At 53.4% G+C, this 17,808-nt stretch overlaps 7 protein-coding genes across 7 annotated transcripts; 5 read left to right on the top strand and 2 right to left on the bottom strand.

The window, feature by feature from the left end:
• Positions 1-81: 81 nt before the first annotated feature.
• Positions 82-2,187, top strand: BDV59DRAFT_171337 (phosphoribosylaminoimidazole carboxylase ADE2). Its single transcript, XM_073688557.1, has 4 exons — positions 82-602; positions 665-762; positions 814-1,771; positions 1,836-2,187. Exons 1-4 carry the CDS (start codon positions 137-139, stop codon positions 2,030-2,032), a joined length of 1,719 nt encoding a protein of 572 aa, XP_073551490.1. The 5' UTR covers positions 82-136; the 3' UTR covers positions 2,033-2,187.
• BDV59DRAFT_171334 (uncharacterized protein) lies at positions 2,168-6,034 on the bottom strand. Its single transcript, XM_073688556.1, has 11 exons — positions 5,570-6,034; positions 5,471-5,510; positions 5,385-5,410; positions 4,985-5,315; positions 4,734-4,927; positions 4,392-4,677; positions 4,192-4,331; positions 4,005-4,135; positions 3,601-3,955; positions 3,393-3,549; positions 2,168-3,342 (listed from the first exon to the last, which is right to left on the bottom strand). The coding sequence occupies exons 1-11, from the start codon at positions 5,621-5,623 to the stop codon at positions 2,357-2,359; spliced, it is 2,700 nt and encodes an 899-aa protein (XP_073551489.1). The 5' UTR covers positions 5,624-6,034; the 3' UTR covers positions 2,168-2,356.
• Positions 6,035-6,883, top strand: BDV59DRAFT_171332 (uncharacterized protein). The gene has a single exon (XM_073688555.1). It carries the CDS (start codon positions 6,180-6,182, stop codon positions 6,465-6,467), a length of 288 nt encoding a protein of 95 aa, XP_073551488.1. The 5' UTR covers positions 6,035-6,179; the 3' UTR covers positions 6,468-6,883.
• BDV59DRAFT_171331 (Zn(II)2Cys6 transcription factor) lies at positions 6,884-9,375 on the bottom strand. The gene is made up of 5 exons (XM_073688554.1): positions 9,191-9,375; positions 8,997-9,124; positions 8,533-8,945; positions 7,880-8,482; positions 6,884-7,827 (listed from the first exon to the last, which is right to left on the bottom strand). Exons 3-5 carry the CDS (start codon positions 8,925-8,927, stop codon positions 6,954-6,956), a joined length of 1,872 nt encoding a protein of 623 aa, XP_073551487.1. The 5' UTR covers positions 8,928-8,945; positions 8,997-9,124; positions 9,191-9,375; the 3' UTR covers positions 6,884-6,953.
• A 1,953-nt stretch (positions 9,376-11,328) lies between these two features.
• Positions 11,329-13,981, top strand: BDV59DRAFT_191207 (putative C6 transcription factor; the record flags this gene model as incomplete). The annotated part of the gene is made up of 4 exons (XM_073691864.1): positions 11,329-11,475; positions 11,543-12,041; positions 12,097-12,859; positions 12,916-13,981. The coding sequence occupies 4 exons, from the start codon at positions 11,329-11,331 to the stop codon at positions 13,979-13,981; spliced, it is 2,475 nt and encodes an 824-aa protein (XP_073551486.1).
• Positions 13,982-14,537: 556 nt separating this feature from the next.
• On the top strand, positions 14,538-16,958 carry BDV59DRAFT_171320 (uncharacterized protein). Its single transcript, XM_073688553.1, has 3 exons — positions 14,538-15,524; positions 15,644-16,281; positions 16,345-16,958. The coding sequence occupies exons 1-3, from the start codon at positions 14,885-14,887 to the stop codon at positions 16,426-16,428; spliced, it is 1,362 nt and encodes a 453-aa protein (XP_073551485.1). The 5' UTR covers positions 14,538-14,884; the 3' UTR covers positions 16,429-16,958.
• Positions 16,959-17,192: 234 nt separating this feature from the next.
• BDV59DRAFT_199073 (DUF4202 domain-containing protein) lies at positions 17,193-17,792 on the top strand (the record flags this gene model as incomplete). Its single annotated transcript, XM_073693289.1, has 1 exon — positions 17,193-17,792. One exon carries the CDS (start codon positions 17,193-17,195, stop codon positions 17,790-17,792), a length of 600 nt encoding a protein of 199 aa, XP_073551484.1.
• Between the last annotated feature and the right edge of the window lie 16 nt (positions 17,793-17,808).

Below are 17,808 nucleotides of genomic sequence, written 5' to 3'. Positions count from 1 at the left end.
TATCGCCTGGTCACGTGCCAGTTATCGCGGTGGGAATTTTCCAGACGGAGGAGGGGCTATTGACTCGCTTCTCCTCCAAGACACCACCCCGTCTCTCCCTCGACCAACCTCTCCCCCATACCACTACCAATTCATCATGTGGAATTCGCCCAAAGTCGGAATCCTCGGCGGAGGCCAATTGGGCCGCATGCTGGTCGAATCCGCCAACCGCCTCAACATCCAGGCCAATGTCTTGGATGCGGAGAACGCCCCCGCTAAACAGATCAGCAACCACGACGGTCATATTACGGGCTCCTTCAAGGAGCGCGAGGCTGTCCGGCAACTAGCCAAGTCTTGCGACGTTATCACCGCTGAAATTGAGCACGTCGATACCTATGCGCTCGAGGAGATCGCCTCCGAAGTCAAGGTCGAGCCCAGCTGGCAAGCCATCCGGACAATTCAGAACAAATTCAACCAGAAGGAGCATCTGCGGAAGTATGGAATCCCCATGGCGGAGCACCGCGAACTCTCCGAGAACACTCCGGAGGAGCTGGCCAAGGTCGGCGAGCAGCTTGGATACCCTATGATGTTGAAGTCGAAGACCATGGCGTATGATGGACGCGGTAGGTTTCACTTACGAACATATCACCTTCAGAATAGTACCAACATTGTTCCTATTATCTAGGGAACTTCCGCGTCTCGTCCAAAGACGACATCCCTGAAGCCCTGGAGGCTCTGAAGGACCGGCCCTTGTACGCTGAGAAATGGGCCTACTTCAAAATGGTGGGCATATGTCCCAGCTCTAATACGACTGCGTTTAACCTGATAATTTAGGAACTGGCCGTCATGGTTGTCAAGACCAAAGATGAAGTCCTGTCGTACCCTACAGTCGAGACCGTGCAGGAGGACTCGATATGCAAGCTCGTCTATGCCCCCGCGCGCAACGTCTCCGAAGCCATCAACCAGAAGGCCCAAGAGATGGCCCGCAAGGCTGTTTCCGCCTTCGAGGGCAAGGGTGTTTTCGGTGTGGAGATGTTCCTTCTCGAGGACAACAGCCTTCTCCTGTGCGAGATTGCCAGCCGCATCCACAACTCCGGCCACTACACCATCGAAGGGTGCCCTCTCTCGCAATTTGATGCCCACATCCGTGCCATCCTCGACCTTCCCATCCCCGCCAAGAGCCTCGAACTCCGCCAACCGTCCATCATGCTCAACATCATCGGCGGCGCTGCCACCGACACCCACCTGAAGGCTGCCGAGCATGCCCTTTCCATCCCCAACGCCAGCATCCACCTGTACAGTAAGGGCGCCGCTAAGCCCGGCCGCAAGATGGGCCACATCACTGTTACAGCCGCCACTATGCACGAAGCCGAGACTCATATCCAGCCTCTGATCGACGTGGTGGACGACATCCGCGCCCAGCGCACCGACGTCAAGACGAAGCCTCAGAAGTCGGGCGTCTCCAAGCCCGCTCCCGCCGTCGCCGTCATGATGGGCTCCGACAGTGACCTCAAGACCCTGGTCCCCGGTCTCAAGCTCCTCCGCGACTACTTCGGGATTGAGCCCGCCGTGGATATCACCTCCGCTCACCGTACGCCTACTTTCATGGCCGAGTACTCTGCCAGCGCCGCTGCCCGCGGCATTAAGGTCATTATCGCCGCGGCTGGTGGAGCCGCCCACCTCCCTGGTATGGCTGCGGCACACACCGCTTTGCCCGTCATCGGTGTGCCGGTCAAGGGCAGCTCCCTGGACGGTGTCGATAGTCTGTACAGCATTGTGCAGATGCCGAGAGGTATGTATTCTTGGTATTCGCATACGCCTTGATGGATGGTGATATGCTAACAATTTTGGTTTAGGAGTTCCTGTCGCTACTGTCGGCATCAACAACAGCGTGAATGCTGCCCTCCTGGCCGCTCGCATCCTGGGGTCCTTTGATCCCGCCATTCAGCGCAAGGTGGAGGCCTACGCTGAGAACGCCCGGACGGAAAACATGGACCAAAAGGGCACCAAAATGCGCGAACTCGGATGGGAGAAGTACTTCAACCAAATGTAAATCCAAAAGGGCAAAAAAGCAGTACGATAGATGTTTATAGACGCAGATTATGAATAGCAAATGATTTCATTTTGTACGAGGTTATATGAGTTAGTCACGGTCGTACAAAAGCTAGGTACGCTACGGTTATCTAGTCTCGAAATCAATACATTGGAATGAGTATTATTACTTCTGAGCCGCCGCCTCCTAATTAGATTAGAGAGATGAGATCACATACTCCCGGCAATCCAGCATAAAACATAACGGTTCACATAAACAGAACAGGATATCAAGTCAGAATCACATATTAAACATACCAGATGAACAACAAAGAGTCCTTACACCCTACGCGTGCTGAGGGTTAAACGCCGTCTCTGTTCCGGGCACGGTAGGGCCATCCTGGGAGACTTTCAAGCTGCCGTTTCGAGCCAAACCATCCTGGGATGTCTTCAAGCTGCCGTTCCGAGCAACACCGTCCTGGGTGGCCTTCAAGCTGCCATTCCGAGCGACACCATCCACTCCATCAGTAACCTTGGTCTGACCACTTGTCGCGGTTGCGCCGGTGGTACCAACATGCGTAGTGCCGTTGGTCGCAGCGGTGCGGCCATTGGTGACCTGACCATCGGTGGCGGCAAGGCCGCTATCGACGGGGCTGGTGGTACGCGATTTACGAGTGATGGTTCCAGGGGCCGGGATGTCCGTGGACTCCCCTGCGGATCCAAGTGAGAAGAGTGGGCATTCCCAGGCCTCGCCCTGCTTCGCGAGCTCCCGGTACTCGGTGGCCTTGGTCGAAATGCCGCCAGGGAGACGGATCTCGGGGAACATCGACTCGTACAGGGTGGTGGCGGTCTGTACCTTGGTGTCGCGCTGGGCGACCTCTGCCGCCTTCTTCTTGTTCTCGGCCATCTTCTTGCGCAGCGTGTCGAGGTAGCGCGTGTAGATGTTGGGTGCGTCGGCTGGGTCCTCGAGGCTGGCGCGCTTAGCACGCTGTACCTCGCTGTGGATTTCGTGGGCGAAGGCGTCACCCTTCTCGAAGGACTCACGGATCTTCTGCTCGAGAACGTTCTGCAGAACCGGGCGCACGACCCGGAAGAGCATGGGCTTGAAGACGGTGAAGAGCGCCTTGTGCTTGGACTTCTTCAGTTTGATGTCCAGGTGGTCGATCTTCACGGCCACCTTGTCCAGCTTGATGAAGTTCTGGCGGTCCGCTTTGTGCGCGGTGGAGGCGGCGATCTTGAAGCCGAAGCCTTCGCCGCCGAGGAAGATGTCCATGATACCGGTATCCTTCAAAGATGGGAAGCCCTTCTTCTTGTTGATATAGTAGCTCACATCTGAGAAGGTTAGTGGGCACGGTACTGTATGCAGACGTGTCTGGACTCACCTCGGAGGTCCGCCTGGATTCCAGACACTGCAATCATGATCTTGTTGTCACGCTTGCTCTTGATCTTCTTACGACCCCAGCGGAAGTAATTATCGCTGCCAAACTCCACGACGTTTGGCATCAAATTGTCACTCTCAATAACGATGTTTTCGACAACCTAGCTTGTCAGCAACAGGGTAGCGCGGGGTCGTTAACGGTATTTACTCACCACGTCAGCGACAGGGTCAGAAACCTCGATGCGAGGAACCGGAACATAGCGAACATTCTCAAAGGTAGCAGGCAGGATGACATCTCTGATGTCGCGCAAAAGGTGTTTCTTGAAAGCGACATTGCCGCTGGAATCACGGCCCAGGTCATTGAACAGCTTCTCCATGGACTCTCCGAAGGCCTTGTTCAGCGGATCCTCGGCAAACTGCTTGCCGATGAAACGGATTTCATCCAAAATGCGATCGGTGTGGTCCTTGTACCGGTCGCGAAGTAGGTACCGTCCATGGTCAGACAACTGGTTCCATTCACGGTTCCAGGAATCTTGCATAACATAGCCGTGCTCTTGCAGCGTTTTCCTGCAGTTGTTAGAATAGTCCTGCCTAAATATCGAGTCGTATGACATACCGAATAAACGTGTCGAGATTCTTGAACCAGCCCTTCAGCTCAGGATCCTTATCCGCATCACGGTAAATAGTCTCCAGAGCATCGAACAAGCCATCCAGGGAAGTGTAGTTGGCAAAACGTTCGATCAGAACCTACAGATATGTTAATTCCGAACGACCATCTGCAACACGCAAGAGCGTAGACATACACGCAGGTTGGTCTCCATGGTATTAATCTTGTCATTGCTACGGAATTCCTTCACTGCACCAGTCCCCTGCTTCGAAGTATCCCGGGCTGTGCTGCCATACTTCTCGACAAGGTCCAGGAGGGTACCGATAGCTTGCTGATCTGCAACGAAATCCTATCAGCCACGACCAGATAACCACGCAAGAGGAGAGGTTCACTTACAGTCGGAATGGCCCTGAATCTCCAACACCATCTTCTTTAACCGCCAGATGACCTGCTCGCGACGCTCCTGGGGCATCTTTTTCGACAGGTAGTTCTTCGTGCGATCGGTCAGCTCGCGGGCACGACTCTTCGCTTCTTCAGGGACGGCGCCAGAAACCTTGTCTTTGGCGTGTTCGGTCCCTGCTCTCCCGGCAGCACCGGCGTCGACGTCGGACGCGGTTTCAACTCCTCCCTCCGTGGCGGCTTGCGCAGCGGTGTCAGCCACGTCCCCAGTATCCTTCTTCGCCTTCGCATTCAGTCAGTGTCAGGATGCAACGTATTAGATTGGACATGGGTGCGGACCTTCTCCTTGCTTTTCTTGAAACGCGACGTGAACTGCTCCTTCTGCTTCGAGAAATCGGGCTTCTCGTGCCAGGTGTTCTCCGGGGCCGGCTGGTCCACCTGCGAAAGTTCGTCCTCCGATGGGCGGACCTTGTTCGCGGCCTTTTGGGCGCCGTCACCGGCCATGTCGCGCGCGACAATCCAAGCATCATTCACTATATGAGATGTTACTTCGGGTTCCTGGGGGAAGGGAAGCGCCATGAAGAACATACAGATCTTGCGGAATTCGCCGTTGGTGATCAACAGGGTTCCCAGGGTTTTAAGGCCCTCCACAGCCTGCTTGCCGTCCTGTTGAGCGGAATCCTTTATCACGCCAGTCTCGGGCTTTCCCTGCAGTTCGACGGAGGATACGGTCTGCGCCTCCCAGATGAATTCCTGGAGCAGCTGGCCATCGTTCTTGCTGATGAGTAGTTTCTTCGCATTTTCGATGACGTCTCGGAGATCCTCCACAAGAGCGCGTCCCTCCTCAGACAGATCTTTCGATGGCGATGAGAGGGCCTTTGAACGAAGCGCGCTATTCAAGGCTGTGTCGCATTGCTTGTTCTGTGGTGCGTAGTCGTTGGTGAGCTATGCTACGACCGGACGATCTCGATTCCACGATCTTGTACTTACCGAGGGGAGCTTGCCATTCTTGAAGGCTATCAGATCGGTCGCGTCAGTCCATACATCCTTCTTCACGAGCTTGGATTGCTACGTACCTTGGAAGATTCCGTAGAGTTGGAGCTTGTTGTTGATGTCCTAGAATTGACCATGGATGTTAGTAGGTGCTTCCCCTCGCTCTCGAGTGCAAGACCAACCTGATCCCTCAACTTCACGTCGGTGGGACGGTTTACAACACCTCCGGACGGCATGATTCAATAAGGGACAAGTAAAACACTAGGAAAAAAGAAGCAAAAAACAGGGCACGGGTATATGAGGTATCAAGTATATGTGGGGATGGATATAGATGATATTGTACAAGAGACCCAAGGAAGGTCACCTGAAGAGAACAGACAATAGACCAGAGGGAACGGAGAAAAAAGAACGGTCGAGATGAATAAGTCTCCGAGGAAACGAGGAGAAATTGGGAGACACGGTGTGAGTCCTGCTTGCAAGGGGGCAACGGAAAGGGACGCGTCGCTGGGGTATCAGTGGAATTTAGGGCTCTGGGGATGTGGAATGTGGGCAACGCCTTCTGGTCGTAAACACAGGACCACCGAATTGATTAAATATTCGATCGCTTGAGGGTCCCCACGTCGATCAGGGAGAGTAAGTTGCAATAGACGGGAGATAGAGAGCCGGACGCAGTTCGGTCGAGTCGACTTGTTCCTGTCCTATGGTGGTTGACGTCACCTTTTCGTGGTGTCCCTGGCCAAGTCCACCGCATTATGGTATGGCAGGGAACATTTGGCTGCAGACATCCCGGCCATGAGATCATTGTTGGGCTGGCGTGGTGATAGTCTGGGTTGGCCAGAGTCAATCCATGAAGTCAAATCCAGACGATCGAGCCTGAGCTATCGAGGATCTTCATGGAATCCTCAGCCTGGGAAGCTTGGCGCGAGATCCGCTGCAAACTTTCTTCCCATTTTTCCATTTATGTGGAATTTGCTGTTGTTTTGGCGCTTCGTCGTCAGCCGGAATCTCACCAGCGACCCCAGATGGTATTGTCGAGGCGCCATACTGCTTGATATCGATCAAAGACTTCCCCAGTCATAGATGATGACCCCTGGTTTGTTCCTCAATCGGCTCCACCGGCGTGAAACCCACAAGACGCATCAGCTTGACGTCAAGGAGAATTGATTCCTAGTCCGTTTTAAGACAGCCTTGCTCTCTTCCTTCACCTTTTCCGGTGACGTTTTCGTTCGAGATGGGCAGGTGAACAGGGAGCCACTGTGGCGATCTTGGGCTGCTGCGCCACGCAGCGCCATTGCACATGGGGTATGGAGTATGGAGTCCGATCGATAGCGTGTGGGTTGCAGTGGAGCGTCAATCATGTTCGGACGGAAATTACCCGGTCGGTGCTCCTTCGCACGATGGGGTAGGCTGTACGGAGCAGATAGAGGTATCCCACTCGATCTACAGCTGAAAATTCTGCTGTATTGCGGAATCAGAAGACTGCCGATCACAACACGTGCGACAGGTCTAAGGTGGATATTCCGGTTCATAAATATATATATGCGTATCTATGTATAACATGCAAGTTCACGCTTCCCAAGAGCCAAATTGTCCAAAATCATAGTTCACGTATCCGCTTCCTGGGGCTAAAACCGGAGCAGCCTGTCCACCGAAATAGGGCTCATCTCCTATAAAGTAAGGAACCGGTGGTTGCGTCAATCGATCGTTGATGTCGGCGGATTCGTCCTGGAATGCCTGGAAGAGGTCTTTTAACTGCCATCTCTCCACCCCGAAAACGAGGAGGTTCTTTGTATGGGCCACACAGTCAATGGCCCGACCATGACAATTTATACGGTCTTCAGGGGATAAAGCAGGTGGACTTGGGACATCCGGTGGCACGGGAGGCAATTCCGGCTCTGACGGATTGAGAACAACATCATAGTCGTGGCGAAGCAAATCAAGGAGTCGCTGACCAACTTGGAATACCCGTTGGATATCAATGGACGTCAGGAACACCAACAGATCAGGAGCTCGCAGGATTTGGTAAACTTCATCGATGAAATGTATGCAATGGTCAAACAGCAAGACCTTATCGTAATCACACGAGGTCGCTGGAGAACCCGTAGGAGATAGAATGATAACGATAGTGTAAAGTAGTTCAAGCCTGCATAAGATAGGGAAAAAGACCGATGACTCCCTCGGTATGGTGTTAAACCACTCCTGAGCCTTAGCGCACAGCCGCCAGGTAGACGTAGGCGATTGCAACGAGGCGTCATAACCATGGATATATTTCTTCTGGTACGCGGTGGATAAGATCTGTCGAATCTTGACCAGGTGCCAGGCTGGATCAGAAGAATGTAAGAAGACCGGATTGGACACTCGACTCGATTTGGACGGTAAAGCGACGTTGACAGACTCGTCTGACAGTGAAAAAGTGCGTTCCAATGCGGTACTCACACCCCTAGGAGTCAATTAGTGACGTGACGAAGGCCGACCACTGGCGTGAAACATACCTGTCCAGATAATAAACACAGTGGAAGACTCGCCGACGCATGTCTAAACGTTCCTGGGATGGGAGGTCTTCAGACGGGGGATCTTGATGAAAGCCTAGATCTAGCATAACTCGGACGGCCATCCCGACAAGATACCACGGACGAAAGTGCGTAGGATCTAGGAAAGAGTACTGGGCAAGGAGTATAATCGTTTGGATGCCCGTGACAGATCCAGGACGGAGTACGTCTTCGGCATACTGCAACGCTCCGGAAACAAAAGAGAGTGCCCGCCGGTAATTTTGGTCCCCAATCCGATAAGACGTCGACGCCGAAGCAATGGCTAATACCATTCGCAAGAACCAATGGTCAGTAGGTTTTGCGAAACGGCCACCGCTTTGGTAGATGATATCCACCGAGGTCCAAAAGCTCGTTTCACTGAAGAAGGGGAGTTGCGGGTAAAGATAGTCAAAGTAGTGCTGTAGAAGGAGCGTGATTTCATGGCGAGGGGGCAGAGTCGACGAGGATGGGAGGAGCGGCTTTGTCATGGAGAGGGACAGGAGTAGGTTTGCAAACGAAGCGCTGGACGAAATGCCATGGAAGTCCCTCGAGGTGGCATTGACAGACCTAAAGCTGTCAGCAAAGGTCTCGGAAGAGTAGAGGAAAATGGGACGGACAGGAAGCCAAAGTCTCCAACAAGGTCGTCAATGTCAGAAACTTCCTTGCGGTGTGTATGAGAAGCAGAATCCGAAGAATTCGAGGTAATCGAACTCTCCCGGACAAACCCAGCCCCGTCGGCTGCCAAAGACTCTTTACGGCGACGAAGTTCTGCGATTCTTTTCTCGAGTCTCTCACAATAGCCTTCCAGGGAAGCAACGTAGCTCCTTTCCTTGCCCCTAGCGAACTCATCGCTGGCTCCAGAACAAGTGTTGGCCTTTCCTACTCTTTCACATGCCGAACAAGCGGGAAGTTTACCGTCGCACTTGATTTTAGCCGTTCGACATCTTGAGCATGCAGCCACTGGACGGCTGACTTTGAGCAGCGGCTTGTCCAAGAAAGAGTTGCTCGCCATTTCACGGGAGCATATCACCTGGGGTCCGTCGTCAGCATCTTTGGACATTGGTAGACAAGGTTTACAAACAAAACTGGACAGGGAAATACGAAGAACTCCGAGGGTTTAATAGAAGGAAGACATTGACTGGTGATGTATTTTGGCCTTCGGCAACACCGTTGGTCGGACACAATGCGCGTAAACGGAGGAAGAGATGGCTTACTTGGTTTGTCAAAAAGTAACCGGACAAGGTTGGATATCCAAACCCAGATAGTGCTAATTACCTCTGCTGGCACAATCCACTGGTGCGTGGATATGAAGCACCATATAAACGATGGGAACGTCCAAGGTATTTGCCACCGGTCAATCACTGCTGCCGGGGGGAGCGAGGATAGAAGATTTCGGTCCTACACGGTCGTCCTGGGCTGTCAGAGAGCCAGGGGTGATGTGAACATAAAGGGATAAGCCTCTTCTTCCCTCCCTACTGCTTAGCCATTGCCAATCTCGGGTGAACTCTTGGTCTGGGCACTCACTGGGGTGCTAAAATGACCGCCACCAAGTGAATTTGCGCCCAAAATATTCGGCAAAAGGGGAAATGGAACGGCACGGCAAAAGTAGAGAAAATAGGCGATCAAGTTCTCCCCAGGATGGCAGCAACTTGGCGGACCAAGTTCCTCTTTGCTCTGATTACCTCTCGGCGGGAATAGATACCGGCTGAGTGATTTACGGAGTTCGACAAGGCAGGATACCAGAGCCAATGCCTTTATCTTGTTAGGCTTCCTGAAACAGTACCCAGAGTAACCCCTAAGAGTACAGACAGTTGGCGTAATTGTGGCCGTCTGAGATATTGCTCAAGGCCCAATGGGAGTCGGACCTTCAGGGTTCAAGAGGGGTGAGGGAGTTGTTGGATAGGATGGAAGTAACCGACCACGTCCAGATTTCCAGGGGGTTTTCCAAGGCCGAAAAGAGTAGAAAGTCAGCCGAGGTGGCTGAAAGGAACACGTATCGGAAGTTAGGTGGAAGAGGAATGGGTGTCGGCCGCGAACGACGCCAGTGAGGTTGGTGGAGGAGGAGATGGTGGTGATGATGATGCCGATGACAATGATGGATTGATGGTTCGATTAAGTTACCGGATATCTTGGTAAGGTACGGTAATGTTGGAAATACTCCACCAAATACGGTTATTCTCTGCCTGAGCTTTTCTTCCCACCCCACCTGGGCACTCGGTAATCCCGTTACTCGATGTGCTCGACCTCCTGAGACGCTCTTCCTTTATTATCATTCTACGCCGTATATCTCGAGGTCAGCGGAATTTGATCGTGTTGATTGAGGAGAAGACAAGATGGAAGGTGGATTTTGCGTAAAAAAGTACTGGACCTAGTATCGCGCACAGCGTGTATCAAATGTGACATGATATGGACATGTGATCGGTGATAAACCTCAGCACGGATAGAAACCGTTAGATCCTCAAGGTTGTCGAGATACTAAACTTCGCCGAGTACCACCAGAATCCAATGTGGCCTGTAGAGAAAAGAACATCGATACAGGAGAATCCCGGCATAAGGACCTCCATGCACTTCACATCGGCTTCACCTCCCACCTTCCATGGATGAGATCCGGATCCTTTGATCCACCATCCATGGTCGGCTCAACGGGCGATCATCGCTCCCACTTACCCAAAGGTCCATCCTTGTCTTCTTGTTCCTCAACGGTGTCTGTGGCGTCCCGTAACCCCCCGGTTCGTCATCCTTCCACACAATAATACCTACTCAACTACCTTACCACCTTCCTGGAGGGCGTGACGGACTGGTTCCTTCAATCGTCCGGTTTGGCGCGTTTGCGCTTGTCGATCCGAAGTGGGACTAGGCCGAGGTCTCCCAAGATTCGCGCGTCTTCTCACTCGCTCCCACTGCGTATTACTATTACTACACCTAGTTTACTCCCTTCCACTTCATTCCCCTCCCCTCCTCCTTTCTCCGATATCGATATCCAGATTCCTTCCCCCATCGAGACCGTGGCCTCTTGTCGATCTGCACGTCGCGTGTAGAATATCAGTTCAGTTCTCCTGGCCTGACCCACCTGAACGCATTTCCCATCCTCAACTCCTTCCCTCTACCCATGCACGCCTGATTCGCGTTCGCTTGCCCCATGCTCCCTGCCAGGTGTTACGATTCCTATCGCCTACCTTCCCCCACGGTCAAGCCTCGTTGGAACGGACGTCGAGCTTGAATATGTCGAATACGGCTGGTTTTCTTTCACTACCCGACAATTGTGTGCGCTTTTCCTTCTCCAAAACCGACTTGGAAGGAGGAGGGAACGAAACGAAAGCCCCGAAACTGTCGTCGCATTCAACAGATCGTCGTGCATGATAGCTCCGCTCGCCTCAAATAACCATTCGTCCGGCTCGAATGGTAAGGTCGCAATGGCGAGTCAGACTACCTCAGAGGCCAACCGGCCACATTTCACAAACCCTTGGAACAAACCCTCTCCCAAAACGTCTCCCGAATCAGACTCGACCCCCGATGGCAGAATCGCACACACCTTGACCGCTTGCACCAGGTGCAGACAGGTGGGTTCTCGCCTCCACCTACCCCCTCCCCCTTTGATCCGGATGTTCTCGCTGAACGTCTTGATAGCGCAAGTCTAGATGCGATCCCGGCATTCCCAAGTGCACCCCTTGCGAACGTAGCAATGCGAAGTGTGTCTACTTTGATTCAGCCCGAAAAAGCACTATACCTCGGTCATACATCGTTGCCTTGCGCGACAAAGCTCGTCGGCTGGAAAAAGAACTCGGAGATGTCGAAAAGGACTTCCAACACGCTGCGGATGCAGAACTCATGGTCCGTGGTCCGGGTCGCATTCGATTTAAAGAAAACGATGAGGCGAGGTTTCTAGGCTCCTCCAGTGGCATCGCAATTACTCGATTGGTGATGGAAATGGCCAAACAGAATACAGACTCCAAGAGCATCAAAGACGTCGTGCCCGAGTTGACTGCCCAAGAGATCAAGCAAGCCTTTCAATTGGAGAGCACCAAGCCAACGTCGAAAGTTTATCCGATCTTCAGCCCCAATCTCCAGCATGAACTGCCGCCAAGGGCTACCACAGCGAAGCTGGTGGATATTTTCATGGTCAAGGGTAATCCTTACCTCTTTTCCCCTTTTTGCCCACCTGGTTGACTGACTGTATGTAGTGCAAGCAATGCTCCCAACCTTGCATGAGCCTTCGTTCCGTCAAGATGTTGAGGATGTATTCAATGGCTCCGACGATCCGTGTAAAAACTTCCAGCTCCGCATGGTCATCGCCATCAGTATGCAAAAGATGGACCCGTACTACGCTGTCTTGGCCGATGGGCATTATCTGGCAGCTTTGCCATATCTCGAAGCTACTCTGCGTCGAATGGATCTAAATTCCTTACAGTCTCTAGTCCTCATCGGGCAGTATTCTATGCTGACCCCTACAAGGACCGCAGCATACTGGGTGGTCGGAATGGCCAGCAAGTTATGTCAAGATATAGGGTTGAGTGAAGAAAAAACAATCACGAAAGGCCCCAATGGAGAAGAATTGGATCCCTTGGAGATCGATATGCGGAGGCGGCTCTTTTGGATTGTGACCTCGATGGAACTGGGCCTTTCCCATAGCCTTGGGCGGCCTAGTTGCTATTCCGTTTCCCACGATCATGTCAATGTCAACTTTTTCGAGCTGGTGGATGACAGGTACATCACTCGAGATGGAATCCTGCCGGGAGGAAAACCGATTCTGCGAAAGTGTTTAGCAGTCCACTTTCTGAAGATGCGATTACTCCAGCTGGAGATACGACGGACACTCTATCTGAATAAGCGTGAGGCGCCGATTGACGATCAAGACCCTTGGTTCTCGCAGATGCTAGATAAGCTGGAGAATTGGGTTACATCTTGTCCCAAGAAGGCGCACGATAGTGGTTTAAGTGAGATGTGGTAAGAGCTTTCGTTCCCGCCCCAAGTTGACTGTGGCCGCTAAGAATGACCTGTAGGTTCCAGGGCAGAAGAAATACAATGATAGTTTTCCTCTTTCGACCCTCCCCCCAGGTGCCAGAGCCTTCCGTCAACGCCGCCCGAAAATGTTATGACGCATCCATCTACAATGTTGCTATGCACCTTAGACAAATCGACGAGAAATTGGTGGACCTGACATGGATCTTTACTCAGTCGCTTTTCATGGCTCTGAACACCATCCTCTGGTCCCTGTCATACCCAGATGTTCGAAAGGAACATCCCATAACGGAGGTGCAGGGTCATCTCAACATCGCCTTGGAGGCTATCAGGCGTGCTGCGGAAAGGTGGCCTGGGGTCCAATCTGCTCTCCTCCTCTATCGACAGCTTGTCACCGCCTGCCTCAAAGCGTACAACAGCGAGGAATCGTTTGTTGTCCAATCTCCTTCTAATCACCCAAGTCCAACCTCCTCTCAGGATGTTGTGACACCACCTTCCATGTCTAGTCCCGCAAGTACCACCACTTCATCGCAGAATATGAGAGCCGGCAACACGTCAATTCCAGAGAGTTTGTCTTCTGGGACATATTCGAGAGGGCATTCAGCGGATCCGAACTATACCTTTGTACACTCCTCACCGCTAGCTGAGCCACTCAAGCCTGCCCAGTATGCCGCATGGGATCCCCAATTGAATTCAACCAAACCTGCCGCCTCCCAAAATGCTACCCCGACCCCATTTACTACCCAACCCCATGATGCGCCAGCTGTCTCTCGACCCGACAACCGAATCGACCCCGTCGCGCCGTACAGCAACCCTTTCCCTTCCGTCGTGCCAGGATTACCGGGGTGGGATCCAAATTTTAGCCTCGCATCCACCACTGCAGGCCATTTGGCTTATGTGGATGCGACGGCCGACCCTGTCGGGTGGATGGATATCATGAGCGACCAATATTCTCAATACTTTAACGAAGCGTTCCCGATCCCTCCGGAGCGAGGAAGAACGCTGAGCCAGCAAGAACAAATGGAGTTGATGGAAACCCTAGAGGAAAATCTCCCAGATGTTTCCGCGCAGCTTGTGCGGGAATCGGAGACATTTTATCAGTCGTGATGCGGTCTTGGGGTGATCTGTACAATTCTTCAATGAGTGGCGTTGCATTGGCTGATCCCATTGTGAATTCGAACTATATACCCCCCCTGGCGTTAGTACTCCGCTGGAAGTTATGAGGGACGTACGCTCGGAGTTCAAAGAGCCTGTGCTTTCCGTATACCTGCAAGTAGTCTAGTAAAGGTTAATCATAGTTCAAAATCCTCCGCATCAGGAGAAAGTTTTAGCTAAGAGAGAGTATCCATGGGATTCTGCAGGAGTGGCGACTGCAGCAGACGTTGAAGACGACAACTCTATACAGAGCGATACCGGCTTATACGGTAGTAATATCGACAAAAGATTGTCATCTGCCCGCAGTGAGTGGGTCGTGAAAGGAACCCCAGGAGCAGGAAGAAATACATCTGTTCCACATTTCATGTCTCACAAACAACTCTTTGTCCCGATGCCGCTCTTGGAGCGGTAACGACAATACGCGGCGTAAGATTACCCGGATCCGGTCACGTGCCGGGTCCTCTTGCCGTCATCCAACATCTCCATCCGTTTCTCCTCCAGTGCGGACCAAAGGGCTTTCCATCCATCGCTCTCTTGCCAACCTCAACCACTCTCCCATCCCTCCCTCCTGGCCATCACCGTCCGCTCTTTTGCCTCGCTTCGTCGAAACCTCCCCATTTCATCGCCCCGGTGGAACTCAGACTGCGACTCATTGGAATGCGTGACTTCTGAGACGGTCGTCGAACGTCCTGCTCGCCGCCTGAGCCACCCTCATCCCCCAACCCAGATCTATCTTGGCGTGCCTTCCTGAGAGACAAGCATCTCCGTGGTAGATCGCCTACCATCGGCCTACGGGACTCTGGATCGGTCGGGTTTCCGCCATCACCCTCCCCTGACCCTTGCCTTGCCTCTCCCATGTCTGATCGCACCTCTTCGGCGTCACTCCGAGAAGCGCCTCCTTCACCGTCGTCCCCGGCCGCCGGATTGCTCAAAGAAAATCGCTCCTCCTTCCCCTCCTCCGAACCGACACCGCAGACGCCGACATCGCCTCCGTTGATGTCGGTCAGCGCTCAGAACTATGCCTCCAATTTCGCATCCTCACAGACATCCCCCAGCCAGGCGACGTCACAGCCCGCGAACCTTTCATCCCCTCCATCCTCCGCCCCCATGTCCGCACAAGCCTCACAGCAGCCGGCAGTAGGTATGACGAATTCGTTCCCCACGCCCGCCAGCAGCGTGAGCGGCCACTTTGCCGGGGCCACCTCAACAGATGATTCCGAGAACACAGATAACAAAACCCTCGGGCCAGATGTAGGCCCCGCGTCGACGGCGCCGACAGATACGTCAATGCGCCAGGCCGATCAAAGGCCAACAAATCATGACCGGCAGCTGGGTGGATTGGGCGTGGGAACTGGATCCCACGGCTTCGCCAACGGACCGACATATGACGGTGCTATGGACATCGATCAGGAAGCGGTGACTTCGTCCCAGCATCAGTTGAGTCTAGATTCTCTGCAGAAGGAGTTTTCGTCTCCGTTCCATCTTTGCAAAAACTGTAAGAGCTTCTTCCCAAGGCTGATCCCTCTGGCTTCGGCCATTGCCTTCCATGAAATGCACTTTGTTCCATGTCTTCTGGGGTTGAGATTTGTTAACACTGTGCCCTAATATCCACAGCCTATTCTGCAACAGGACCAGACCCGGCTTTGGATCTGATCTCGCTTTACGGGCTCGGCTCGGTTGCGAAATCAGTCGCAAGAATGGATCCGGTCACGGGAGAGAAGATCAACCGACTCAGGAAGTCGTACGAAGGCAAGCTGAAGGGTCTGGGGCTCGCGGGTAGGAACAAGCCCGTGAAGAACGATCCTAACAAATCCGGTGGCCTGCGACACATGACTATGTGGCCGGAGGATGAATGGCAAAACCAGAAGGTGTATGGGAAGGAAATCAAGGTTGCTGATATTGACTCGACCCTGTATAACCTTCAGTTGAAAGCCATGAAGATGGAGCCAGGAATGGTTCCGAACAACGACTACTGGGAGGACGTCCTGGGTCACGAAAAGCCCTCCAAACATGCAGGCAGTGGCGAAGGCACTAAAAAGCCCGCTGCGCCTCCCAATGGTCCTCGGATTCCCGGGGCGCCGAACGGAACGCCCGTTGCACCAGATCCAGAGCGGACTCGACCCAGCCGAGGCCGCAAGCGACATTACGATGATAACAGTTTCGTCGGGTACGGCGAAGGCTACGCAGATGACGATGATGACGGCGCATTCTACTCTAATGGTGAAGGGATTGGCAAGAAGAAACGAAAGAAGGTAGGGTGATAGTCGGGACAAACGATGTTCTGTCTTTCCCTTACTGACGGCTTGGATTTTAAGGATCATTCGTCCAAAATATCGACTCCTCTGCCCGACAGGGGCGGAAGCTACGGGGTGGGTATGTATGGGATCGGGGCGAGGTGAGCAGATGGAGCTTTGAGCTTTGGAGGATGAAAAGCCGCTTGCCTTTTTACTCGTTTTCCCTTTTCTTCGGCTCGAATTTTTTCGTGCATGGGGTTTCTGGATTGAAAAGAAAAAGAGGCTAGTCCGGAGAGCACAGCAGATGATGCCGATCGTCTGATTACTCCGATGGCTATGTCCTCGCCTTATCTGTTATTCTCCGTACATTTTTCTCCCTTTCTTTTTTTTGGTTGCATCACGGTGCTGGATATACCCGGCTTTTACATCGATTGGGCGGCGTTTGGAGGAGCAACAACCAGCTGGACGGGTTTCATTGATTGCCTGGAAGAACAGGTCCCAGGTCTTTTCACCATTGTTGTAATGTTCGCGGTTCTTTCTGCACTTGATATGTCTGTTTCCCGTCGAGTTTACCAGGGTCTTGATATTGGCGACGACGGGATGTACTCTTGTTTTCCGCACTACAGGAAGAGCATGATGAAGCATGCTGTGCTATACTACCACCGGTTAGATGAATAGGACGATACCTATACGCATTGCTTGAGCAAGTAGATCACCGTCGTTCGAGCGACGTGATGATAGACAACGTGGGGCAGCCGATAACAGCGGGACCGACCAGTCGCCGGCCAGACATTTCCGATCATCGCTGCATCCGTATCTCTTCCACCTCCAGGGCGCTCACTCACCTTCTTCCCCAAGCCAAGCCCAGCCCATATTCGAGGAGTACACCCACCTGCGCATCGCCTCCCACAAGAGCCCTCGCCTTCACCATGGACAAATTCACCAAGGCCCTGCAGCTCATCGACGCCGCCCACGCCGAAGACCCCAACACCATCACCCCGCCATCATCCACGACCGCAATCCCCTACGAGCTCCACTACGCCAACAAGATGACCAAGTACCTGACGCAGCGCGACCCTTCCGCCTCGGAGCTCCTCCGGCTCGCCATCCGCGCCCAGCACCTCAGGCGCTGGGAGGTGCCGCGCGGCAGCTTCCCGGCCACCAAGGTCGGCTACCACGCCTGGCGCAGCCACCTGCAGAAGCGCCAGGCTGAGCTGGTGGAGGCGATGTGTCGGGAGGCCGGCTATGCGGAGGACGAGGCGGCGCGGGTGGGCGCGCTGGTGCGCAAGGAGGGGCTGCGCGGTGGCGACCCCGACACGCAGGTCCTCGAGGATGTGGCATGTCTTGTGTTTCTGGATGACCAGTTCGAGGACTTTGAGCGGGAGAAGCAGTACGAGGAGGAAAAGGTGCTGGGGATTCTGCGCAAGACGTGGGCGAAGATGTCGGACCCTGGGCGGGAGCTGGCATTGCGGATCGACATGTCGGAGAGGGCGAGGGGGTTGGTTGGGAAGGCGTTGCAGGGTAGTTAGTTTACGAGATAGATAT

Source organism: Aspergillus ambiguus (genome assembly GCF_047715705.1).
Source record: "Aspergillus ambiguus strain CBS 117.58 unplaced genomic scaffold BDV59scaffold_4, whole genome shotgun sequence".
Classification (NCBI taxonomy): Eukaryota; Fungi; Ascomycota; class Eurotiomycetes; order Eurotiales; family Aspergillaceae; genus Aspergillus; species Aspergillus ambiguus.
Note: the sequence above shows the minus strand (reverse complement) of the source record. Positions and strands in the feature narration are given on the sequence as shown.

Bases quoted from the DNA above. Each gene is read 5' to 3' on its own strand.
- BDV59DRAFT_171337 (XM_073688557.1), top strand. From the start codon at position 137: ATGTGGAATTCGCCCAAAGTCGGAATCCTCGGCGGAGGCCAATTGGGC. The intron at 603-664 runs GTAGGTTTCACT...CCTATTATCTAG, and splicing joins CATGGCGTATGATGGACGCG to GGAACTTCCGCGTCTCGTCC. The intron at 1,772-1,835 runs GTATGTATTCTT...ATTTTGGTTTAG, and splicing joins CATTGTGCAGATGCCGAGAG to GAGTTCCTGTCGCTACTGTC.
- BDV59DRAFT_171334 (XM_073688556.1), bottom strand. From the start codon at position 5,623: ATGCCGTCCGGAGGTGTTGTAAACCGTCCCACCGACGTGAAGTTGAGG. The intron at 5,511-5,569 runs GTTGGTCTTGCA...GGTCAATTCTAG, and splicing joins ACGTGAAGTTGAGGGATCAG to GACATCAACAACAAGCTCCA. The intron at 4,678-4,733 runs GTCCGCACCCAT...CTGAATGCGAAG, and splicing joins TCAAGAAAAGCAAGGAGAAG to GCGAAGAAGGATACTGGGGA.
- BDV59DRAFT_171332 (XM_073688555.1), top strand. From the start codon at position 6,180: ATGAGATCATTGTTGGGCTGGCGTGGTGATAGTCTGGGTTGGCCAGAG.
- BDV59DRAFT_171331 (XM_073688554.1), bottom strand. From the start codon at position 8,927: ATGGCGAGCAACTCTTTCTTGGACAAGCCGCTGCTCAAAGTCAGCCGT. The intron at 8,483-8,532 runs GTCCGTCCCATT...TGACAGCTTTAG, and splicing joins GTTGGAGACTTTGGCTTCCT to GTCTGTCAATGCCACCTCGA. The intron at 7,828-7,879 runs GTATGTTTCACG...ATTGACTCCTAG, and splicing joins TGTGTTTATTATCTGGACAG to GGGTGTGAGTACCGCATTGG.
- BDV59DRAFT_171320 (XM_073688553.1), top strand. From the start codon at position 14,885: ATGTCTGATCGCACCTCTTCGGCGTCACTCCGAGAAGCGCCTCCTTCA. The intron at 15,525-15,643 runs GTAAGAGCTTCT...TAATATCCACAG, and splicing joins GTTCCATCTTTGCAAAAACT to CCTATTCTGCAACAGGACCA. The intron at 16,282-16,344 runs GTAGGGTGATAG...TTGGATTTTAAG, and splicing joins GCAAGAAGAAACGAAAGAAG to GATCATTCGTCCAAAATATC.